Source organism: Eucyclogobius newberryi, unplaced genomic scaffold, assembly GCF_026437365.1.
Source record: "Eucyclogobius newberryi isolate DKJ021-1_F unplaced genomic scaffold, fEucNew1.0.hap1 SCAF_15, whole genome shotgun sequence".
Taxonomy (NCBI): Eukaryota; Metazoa; Chordata; class Actinopteri; order Gobiiformes; family Gobiidae; genus Eucyclogobius; species Eucyclogobius newberryi.
In genome coordinates this window covers 3821779-3832492 of record NW_027315779.1, presented here as the reverse complement: position 1 = coordinate 3832492, position 10714 = coordinate 3821779, and the positions used below count along the sequence as shown (strand labels likewise).

Sequence of the window (10714 nt, the reverse complement as noted above, 5' to 3'; positions counted from 1 at the left end):
GCAATAACGGATGAAATTAAAGAGCCCGTGCATGACTTTATTTTTGCCGCTTGTTATAAAGTAAAATCTGTTTTGCCCCAGTCCAAATGTATTTTAAAAGCAGCTACTCGGGTGAACATGAGACCACAGCGTTTTTTGAGTGTTTTAGTCTTTTAGTCTTTAGCAGGAAGTGCGCCGTTAGCATGCTAATGTGTGTTAGCTTTACCGTGATGACAAAACTCTGGCTGTGGAAATTTGTGGAAAGGTAAGTGAGAGATACACGTGTTCTATGGCGTTTAAGATGAACTAGTTCTGTAAAAATCAAGCAGCTACAACACCTTGTTTTGAATTATGTACTTTTCAACTGAAGATCAAACGGAAAACTTTTTGCATTTTATTGTTTCGTGAACAAAACACATTTTCATTCATTAAAATCAATTTAGCAAATGACCCACATTAATATATTTGTACAACTCAAAAAATAAAATTAACAATTGTAGCAAGTATTTAAAATTTAAATGTAACACGCTTTCATTTGTTCTAGACAGGAATCAACTTTTATTCCTAATTACATAAAAAAGCTAAAAATAAATGAATAATCAAATGTTTTTGGCTTTGTGTTTTTTTTACACATAAAACTTTTAAAACTGATATTTCATTTCAGGCAAAAGAACAGCAATAAAACTATTGATTTTGAGTGGAAGTTATTGCAGTAGTTGGGTTTAGAAGTAAACTATGAAATAACCACAAAAGTATCGATAGTGTCTTACACAAGATACAGTTCAATAACAGCAAATTCATCTGAAAAAGAAAACATGCAGTTTAATCTGATTAGCATTAGCGAGACACACCCAGAATATATATTTCTGAATATATCCCTTTCTGTCAATATCCTCTTTATTTCCAAACAATATTATGTGAAAAATATATATTGATAACTGGTTTAATTTGTGTCTCCCTCCTTTGTACTCTATAAACTGTATTTACATGAAGCTTTTTGTGGTCACACCATAAACTCAACTTTGTATTTGAGATTCACAAAAAGAATACTTTGCGGTAAAATAGCAAATACATTTGTAACTAATATGAAAAACTATTACGTGGATTTTGCCGCCTTCAAAACGGCTTCATAATCTCCTAATCAATTTACAAATACAGTAAAATACAACTGTAAATGTCTTGAATCTGGAAAGATCTAATATCTTTCATACGTAGTTGAGTGTTTTTCCTTTGCAATAATAAATTCCTTGGTATTTTCCACATTTCATGATTCTGTGATTATTCCCAACTTCTCACATTATGTTCCACTTCGGTTTTGCCTCCAGTAAATCATGTATAAGTTCTAAAATAATCTGTATTTTTTTCTTGAGGTGGGACCAGGTGCGGGAAACATGACTTCCAAACTGTTAAAAAAGGATAAAAAGGCAAGATTTGAGACGTGAAGTCACTGTTCCCTGAGTTCTTCTTGCTGTATAAAAGCTTTCATTTCCTTTTTGTTGTTTTAGGCTGCGGCTTGTGAGTTGCCGTTGCAGATTGGTGACTGAACTTCAGAAGAGAGAACAGCCCGTGTGGGTGTTGGAACGTGGCAACAAAGACTATATCCCTTTAGTTTGGCTCACACAACTCTGCCAATGCAAAGTCAACTTCACATTTTAGTGGGTGACGTGCTGAAAACTTCCTTTCTTCGATATCTTTGTTCTCTCGGAAATACAAAAGTTTCCACACATAATAAATAGCATCGTAAAGCTATTTTATTAAAAAGATTTCATCACCGTTTGTCTTAAAACCTTTGCTCCATCGACCTTTCTTAAGAACTGAATAATTGCCCATCGACACATGGCTGTTGGCTCGAGTTGACCATTTCATGAAGGTTTGTTTCATTTAATCGTTACAACATTATTTATTACAAAAGAAAGGTTCGTGTTTAATGTTCAAACTTGTTCTCACAGGTGGGGAGGAATAATAAGTGTCGCCAGGGTCAAACCCAAAAATCCTCCACCGCGTTTTACTAAACGTTTTTACTCTTTTTGTACCATTTGTATTGTATTTATTCTTTTCAATCACTTTTCCTCTAACCTTGTACAACTCTAAGCTAAAATCTGTTTTGTTAAACATGTGACTGAAAGGATTTTATTTGCACTCTTTTCTTGTCTTGAACAGTTTTGTGATTTGAATGCATTTTTTCCTTGTTGTTTGAAGCACTTTGAACCACCTTGTGTACGACTCGTGCTCTACAAATAAACCCGCCTTGCCTTTGCAACACTTGAAACTTGCCTGGAGACTCTTCCCATGGACAGTAAGCGAGTTGTAGATAATATAAAACAGCACATTTCAGTTTTTATTCCATAATTATATCTGCTGCAAACAGACACTGGACCTCTGGTGGCTCACACAGTTCTATTCACAAAATGAATTCACAAAGACTTTTAACATTTGGGCCATTTATGACGGTTGCGGTTAATGTGACAGGGCACAAGTTGAAACAAACAGAAATGTCAGACAAAAGAAGCACAATGCAGCGCTTGGAGCTTTTCACTGGGCCAACACAAACAGATCTACAGTTATATACATACATAGTTATATATATGTATACATTTAATGAAAATATACAAACAAGTTCAAACAACTCTTTGACTAGAGCGAGCAACCAGCCAATTTTTAGGAATGGGTTTTTAAGAATTAGAACTCTCTCGTCTGAATACTTTTTTTTATGTATTATGTCCAATCTCTGCCAAAGAACTGTTGGTTATAATGGGCAGGAAAGATGTGTGTCGCTGGAGTGTAAGGTCAGGCGGGCTTCAGGATCACAACGAGGCTGGCACTAGAAGATCCACAAACGAAAGATCCGAGGCACTCCGACAGCATTAAGGGTCTGGCCCACGTGAGCATAAATGATGCCAGGGGATTCAAACGGACCGGCAATGTGAACCCACGTGACACAATTCAAACACAGTACACTACAAGTACAAAAACATGAGTAAGACATTTGTAATTAGTAACCCTCATTCATCTATGTTGGGGACAACCAGTTTGAAATGACAGCAATCATCTCCACATGGATAAGAAGACATTTATTCAACCATTTTTTCCTAAGAACTGGTTGTCCCTACTTAGATATATTCCGTATCATACCACACACTAATGCTTTTATTGCTTTTATTTATATTTGTCCTTTTCCTCTGTATCTACTGCGTTGTATCAATGAAATTTCCCCATGTGTGGACAATAAAGGATTATCTTATCTTATCTTGTTCATGTTTTTGAATTGTGTCATGTGGGTACAACAACTCAATCTGAGGACTAACCCTGCGACATTGCCAGTCTATTCAAATCGCTTGGCATCATTTAGACTCATTCATGTCCTGAAATACTTTCGACGTGCCTCTGATCTTTCTTTTGTTCAACTAATGGTTATGTTTTCATGTGTCACTTGTGTCTCTAAAGAGCTCGTGGCCTCTTGTGGTTGATGACCTCACCTTGCCCCTCCTCATGAAGTAAAGAGCGGAATATCTTCACCTTTTCTGTTTAAGGAAGAACAGATACAACCATCAAAAGACCTCTTCTAGTCGAGGCGCACTGTTAGAGCTTTAAAACAAGTCTTACCTCTAAACTTCATGAGGCTGTCTATCTTCTGGTCCGTGAGCTTTTCGAGTTGAACGGCATAAGACTCCAAATTATAGTCCACGTTTTCTGTCATCTCCAACAGCGCTTCCTCATCTTCCAGGATTCGAATGGACTCCTGCGCGCAAAGGACACGATGTGAATCCGTCTTATCAGCGTTTGGCCGGAGCAGAGATGTTTGATAAGCGTTTACCTGTAAAATAACCCGATGGTCTTCAATAACCTGCTCCTCCATCTCCACTAACTGAGGCACAGCGTCGTGGAACGTGAAGAGCTCCTCCTGAAAGACACGCAACACATCATTTCAACGACTAACTTTAAACACTCCGTTGTCCTTGAACACGCCACCCACCGTTTCACAGAACAGGTTGATGTCATCCCGCTGAGGAGAGATGATCATAGAGTCCTCATCCAGGTCCAGCAGAGTCACAGTGTTCGTGTTGGACCGACCACCCTCCATCACCTGGTTAGGGTCCACCGTGAGCTCCTTCACCCTGCGGAGACACAAACCACGTGTTAAAGAGGCAGTGACATGCATGAAGAAGATGATTGGATACACTTTGGTACACTTCCAACACCTCTGTGGCAGTGGTGTATCATTCAATACACTTACAAACATTAATATTGGATGTGAAATAGTATTCTGGTCTTGACGTTGCATTGGGCTCTTTATTGCACTGACGAGGGCCTGAAACTCGGCTTTCAGAAACGATGGGAGTCAAAACATCTCAACTACTTTGATACCATTATGCCTTTTAGTCAAACAGCAACGTTTTAATTATGATTTATTCAAGATCATGCAGCGTGACGTGTGTTTAGGGATGCATGGGATGAAAGGATAATACTGTAGAACCACGAATGAGTTTAGGAAGAGCTTGGAGATACAGCAGCAAAGTCACCATACTCGGGACGGTTCCCCTGTCCGTCCTGCGAGAAGGGGACGTCCGACGGACTAATCCTAAACTCTTTGACTCTAAACAGCAGCAATGACCAAATCGGTGCACAAAGGAAAACTACCGCCTACACAAAAGTAACATCCAGTCGCTCGTCAACAACAAATCACACATAACTATTGCTCAAAACGACCGATCACCTGTTGGCGTAACGTAGAGTGTTCAAAGTGTTCTCACAGGAGTTCATCCCAGGGGAGATGTTGGCGATCTGTGCACAAAATGTTAAAACCCGTTACATTCACGCTCACTTTGATGGGTCAAAATCAGAGGAGGAAGTGTCGTCGCGCTGACCATGCACGTGCGCGAATTCTCCCCAATGAATGAGTCGCGGAGAACCTGGGTGAGTTTGCTGGCTCGAAAGGGAGTGTGGGGTTTGTTACGACCCAGAGCCCGGATACATTCCTGCAAAATGCATTGGAAAACGTCAACACAAATCATGTATATTTTTCTTCCTCATTTCAGAAAGGAGTCACATCAACCTTTAAAGCGAGCAGGCTTTTGTTGATTTCCGAGCCCTCGTAGAGCGTCTTGCGGTCGGCGTTTGCTGTGTCTGCGCCTCTTTCATTTCCGGCCAGATCCACCAGCGAGAACTTCCCGTGCATTTTGTGCATTTTCCTGAGAATGATCTGGAACGTGGCGTGGCTGCGAGACGAGTGGGCATTGGCTGCAGTCTGCCCGGACGTTCTGAAGTCACACGAAGAGATTTCATTTATATAAGACGACGAATGTTGCTTTTCTGGTAGAGTCATAAACTGTACATTTTTTTTGTAATTTCTCATTGTAAACTGAAATATTGAACTAAAATGACTTAATATAGAACTATAATAATATAAAACTGCAGAAACCAGTGGTGGAAAAAGGGCTGCAAATTTGTACTCAAGTAAAAGTACAGTTATATGTCTAAAAATGTATATTGCAAGTACCGGTATTTATGTTTTGACACAATTTTAGTAGCATTTTGGATCAATATTTCATACAAAAAAATCAGTTTTAATTTTAGTCCAAATAGTTTGAACTGAATTTAGTCGTTTTGAAGTATTTGAATATTTTTTTGAGCTTCGCCCAATCACAGCAGGCGTTGCAGGTTATTTTGAGTGTTTGTGTGGAAAGAATACAACAGTGAGACAACCTAGACTACGGCCGATTGGAAATGAGTCAAGTTTTAGCATGTAATTGTTATTATTTACACTATAGAATCATGTAAGTATTGAGTACATGTTTAGAAATCTAGTAAACAAAGCAGTTACAGTAACGTGAGTATTTTTTTGATGATTTACTGTCCATGCCTGGGGAAAACCGATATGACATGGTTGAAGATTGAACGTTGCTTGACCATTTGTCGTCTTCTCAGCGACTTACCTACAGCTGTTGCCCACTTTAATCAGTTTCAGGACGTCGTCGGTGCATTTCACTTCTTTCTCCTGGAGGCCGACCACTTGCACCTGCTGCTTGCCGTCCTCGAGCACCCTCAACCTGGCTTTATTATTCAACAGGTCAAACACCTAAAAGAGTTCAACGCAGTGAGCAACTTTTGATATTTAAAGACTAGCGTAAAGACAAGATACTTCACATACTTTCCCATTGTAGATTTCAAAGAACGTGCAATAGACTTCTAAACCGATCTTCTTGTAGTCGGGCTTCTTCAAGGTGAGAAACACGTCCTGAGCTGTGGCGAGTTGGAATACGAGATATTAATGCTATTTTGATATATTTGATGCTATTATCCCAAAGCATCGAAGTGAACGTACCGGCAAGCGCATAGATTCCCTGAGAACAGTCTTGATTTTTACCCGAAAAGTCTCCACCCATAGTCTGCAAAAGAACGAGAAAACATTTGAATCTGCGAGTTCAGAGAGATTTAAACTTGTGACCACTTTGACCACAAAAAGAAAGAGGGGATACGTTTATTTGATATGTGGGTGTAAAGGGCGTGGAGCGGTCATTTGCAGACAGAACCTTAGAATTCTCAAAAGGCTTAGTTCAATCAGAATTTTAAAAAGTCCCATCTACACATGTCAAAATGGTCACTTATGTCACAGTGGTCAAACTACTTTAATCACACTAGTTTGAATTTTAAATGTATTCTCGGGCAAACAGAACCGTGTAACAAGTGAATCTTTGAAATGGAAATAGTTTTTGCTCATGAAAACTCAACTCAGAACTGCACCAAATATTCAAATGTAATCTACAGATGTAAACCAGCAACAAAGATGTATGACTAAAATGTATGAATATGAGATTATTTAATATTCAGTTTTGCAGTCACTAAAACGAACGACTCACATGTGTTTTCCCGCTGCCGGTCTGCCCATAGGCAAAGCACGTGGCCATTCCCCCCTCGAAAATAGTCTCTACTAAGGGTTTGGCGGTGAACCTGTGGGTTAAAACGGAGGCTTAGATATGCAGCAACTCGCCAAAACTCCATAAACACGTGTGGAGAACAGACCTGTAGACCATCTCGTTCGTGGCGTCTTCGTCAAAGGCATAGTCGAAGCGAAACATTTGGTTTTCCAGGTAACGGGTCAGGTCTACTTTCTGTTTGGGCTCATGCACCATCAACGCATTTTTACTGGGAATGGTGATCACGTCCAAGTCCTTCATGGACAGCTCTGAATGACAGAAGAAGCACGTGATGGCATAATCCTAGAGCTGGGCGATATGCTAATACATGTATTTCACCTTTGTCTTGGGGGCCAACTCACAATTTTGATTTGATCATGTTTTATGTAGAAGTGGGAGATACTATATTGAAAAAACTGATCATATCGCAATTGTTGTTTTGGAAATATGCAAAAATAGAATATGTAGAGTAAAAAAAAAGCTTAAATAAAGGGCAAAGCAATATTTCTGTTCTTTTGACACTTGAACCTCAACCAAGACATTTAAGACACATTTTGCACATTTAAAACAAAATTACTGAATCACAATGTGGTGATTTGAGATCATGATTCCATTGTTATCACCATCTTGCCCAGCCCTACATAACCCTTTCTTCAAATAGACTTAAAAACTATTTAAGCATGAAGTGTATGTTACCTTTTTTGTTCAGTGGACGCTTCCTCACACAAACACAGATCCTACGCTCCTCGATCTGTGTGGCCAATAATGCACTGTAAACATGTGTCAACTACAATAAAAAAGATGTGTTTCAAAAATACAAACCAGATCTGCTATTGTCAGGGGTCGGTAGTCTAAACTGGCTCTGAATTCTTCGATCATTTGCAATATCTCAAAGTTTGGACCATTCACTTCCTAAGAAAGGGAAAGATGCAGTGAGTGAGACAACAGGCTGTACTTCTGACATAAAGTGTGTACCTGAGCCTGCTTCTTCTCTTTCAGCTCTTGTTGCTGGAGTCGCCGTCTCTCCCTCCTCTTATGAAGTTTCTCCACCTCCTTCACGCATTTTGACATTTTCTTTGCTGCCACTTGAAAAAGACAAACGAGCTTGTTATCATCCATTGAATCATCGTGTTGTGACGAGTTTATGACCGGGCCTTTCGTTTCATTAGGCCGCAGCAGGCGTAGGACCTATTGGTCTTGCCAAAGGCAGCGCTGCAACTGTCCGTCATGTTTGATACCCTATCGTCCATGCCAGTCACCCCTGGCAATAACTAGTAAAGACGCCATACATACTTACTCCTGCTGAGAGAAAATAGTCAACAATACGCATGCAGCTCTGCATGTCTAAAAACCCTCCTGCCATCGAGCTGTACTCGATGGCAGGAGGGAGAACTTACAACTGCTAAAAATGAATTCTATGGGGAGGGAGTGGGCAAACCCGCCGGGATAAGCGCTCGTAATAGAAATGTCACCCCACGCTGGCATGGAGAAGCTATGAACATTTTGAATCATGTATAATATTTGGTCACTGGGGCTGTATTGCTTTTGCTGTGATAACCGTGAACATGCTCAAAAACTCACCACTCACTAATCCACAAAATTGGGCACACGCATTCCTCTTGTCCGAACAAAAAAAAAGACGGTTCTGGCCATGTCCCCTGACTATACGTACATACGTATGGCCCTATCTTGAATTGAAAATAAAAACCCGCTGAGTCAGCATTTTCGCTCATGTCGACTACTGCCTACTGGCCTCAAAATCGGTGTACAGTTTATGGTCTACACAAAGCTGTATGATCAATTTTGAAATTTTACAAAGATAAAAATGGCTCTCATTTGATCAGACCAAGTTCTATTTCACCCAAATTTGAATCAGTTGTTAAACTGATTAAACTTCTCATTATGTAAAAATTGATGCGATAGCTGTATCTTAACTTTTTCTTCAGTAACAAAATTGAGTACTTCTTCGACCAAGAAATGAGGTTACCTGGAATCAAACCAGGTAACCGAACCAACATCTTGATTATTCATCAATGCTCTGCAACCGAGCTATACCTAAAACATGAACTCTTTTAAAAACTATAATTTGACCAGAAAGGTAATTTTGGTTGGAAATATACAATAAACCAGTGTTTAAAGAAAAGATTTTCTTACCCTGATTGGTCGGTGAAGACCCTGGATTTGTGAGACATAATCTGTTGCTCTCAAGAGAAGGTAAGACAATCGCAGCCGCCATTTTGTGACAAATGAAACCAACCGACTGAAGTCAACTCAACTTGTGAATGAGAGTAGTTGTGTGGCTTGTAATGGTGGTTGGCAGCCAACTGAACAGGTGTATTTACCGCCTCCCACTGTAGTAAGTCTTCTTCTTCTTTGGTCTTTTATTGTGGTTGGTAAACAAGTGTTACATTACCACCAGACATGATTCTTTTGACCTTATTCTTTTTCCACAGAGTTGTACGTTTTAGACTTTAGACTTGGACTTCATTTGCTGCCTTCTTCTTCTATGGTGTTTTATGGCGGCTGGTATCCAAGTGTTACGTTACCGCCAGACTTTATTCTTTAGACATTATCCTTTAGACTTCATTCTTCAGTTCAAAGCCCACGAGTTCAAGGTGTTTAGCGTTCCAGGACTTAGTGTAAAGGACAGTATGTGAAGAGGCGTTCTAGAATCTTGGCTTTGATGACACTGAATCCTGACATCACGGTGACGGTTGTTATGCAAGAATACATGTTGCCAACCGCCATCTTGGACACTCCGGGGAGTCCACTGTTGTTGTTGTTGTTGTTGTTGTTTTATGGCGGTTGGCATCCAAGTGTTGCATTACCGCCAGACTTTATTCCTCAGACTTTGTCGTAGTCCTCAGACTCTGTCGTAGTCCGTAAAAGTACTCCTTCCATTGCTTTGGTGTTACAAAGCCCATGAGGTCATGATATGTCTTTGTGACCGGCTTTATTCCAGGGAGACTCTTCTTCATCTTCCTCTCCTTCTTTGACGTTCGGTGCTTCCACCGTACAGCTTTATTCTTCAGGCTTCATTCTATAGGCTTTAATATGTCCACTGATGTCGCCGCTTGGTAGCCGTGCATCTACGAGACTGGGCGAGGACAGGAGACCACCCCCACCCCCATCTCGTCACTCTGATCACTCTGACTCCCCACAAGCAGACCCCCATCACTCCGACTCCCATTTAGCGCCTTTAGCCTGTTTTCTATATCTGCCCAATCAAGCTCCTTTGTTCCAAGGAATCTCCCTGCAGCTTTAGCAATGATCCTGATCCTTTCAGTTCTGCTTTGAGTCTGAGCAGCACAGTTTACAACATCCACCATAAAGAGTACAAAATCCTCTCTATCCACAACCAGGGTATTCTCATTAATTCTGGAACCTGCACACTTGGGACCTCCACTCTTGAAACCTTCACACTTCTTGGGAGCCACGCTGGCCTCTCTCATTTCGCCCTGGCTGGGAGCAGCGCTGGCTCCTCTCTCTGTATTTACTCTAAACTCGTTACTTGAAACTTTCTTGACTGCATCTGCATAGGATATACCTTGAGAGACCTTTATTTTCTGCACCTCAGCAGCTCTTTTGCTAAACCTGCATCCCCCGTAGGCAGAGCTATGTTCTTCCCCACAGTTACAGCACTTCAGTTTTGCACCCACGTCACACTTCCCATACTCGTGGTCTCCTGCACATTTACCACACCTTTGCCTCCCTCTACAGACCGCTGCAATATGCCCAAAGCGCTGGCACTTAAAGCAACGCAGGGGCGGCGGAACATATGGCCTGACGCTATAGCACATGTAGTCCACTGTGTGGCGGGA

The 10714-nt window shown here is 40.7% G+C and overlaps 1 protein-coding gene across 1 annotated transcript; it reads right to left on the bottom strand.

Moving 5' to 3' along the window:
* Nucleotides 1-3417: 3417 nt before the first annotated feature.
* LOC140360259 (kinesin-like protein KIF2A) lies at nucleotides 3418-7823 on the bottom strand. Its single transcript, XM_072445467.1, has 14 exons — nucleotides 7716-7823; nucleotides 7590-7644; nucleotides 7000-7162; nucleotides 6837-6927; nucleotides 6302-6365; nucleotides 6128-6219; nucleotides 5913-6055; nucleotides 5033-5237; nucleotides 4845-4955; nucleotides 4694-4761; nucleotides 3953-4094; nucleotides 3794-3880; nucleotides 3583-3718; nucleotides 3418-3500 (listed from the first exon to the last, which is right to left on the bottom strand). Exons 1-14 carry the CDS (start codon nucleotides 7770-7772, stop codon nucleotides 3418-3420), a joined length of 1497 nt encoding a protein of 498 aa, XP_072301568.1. The 5' UTR covers nucleotides 7773-7823.
* Between the last annotated feature and the right edge of the window lie 2891 nt (nucleotides 7824-10714).

What these genes read in the sequence shown, in the direction of transcription:
- LOC140360259 (XM_072445467.1), bottom strand. Translation starts at nt 7,772, where the DNA reads ATGATCGAAGAATTCAGAGCCAGTTTAGACTACCGACCCCTGACAATA. An exon ending in AAAGTGGGCAACAGCTGTAG is followed by an intron (nt 5,238 to 5,912) that starts GTAAGTCGCTGA and finishes GTGTGACTTCAG; the next exon opens with AACGTCCGGGCAGACTGCAG. An exon ending in TCAACCTGTTCTGTGAAACG is followed by an intron (nt 3,881 to 3,952) that starts GTGGGTGGCGTG and finishes CGTGTCTTTCAG; the next exon opens with GAGGAGCTCTTCACGTTCCA.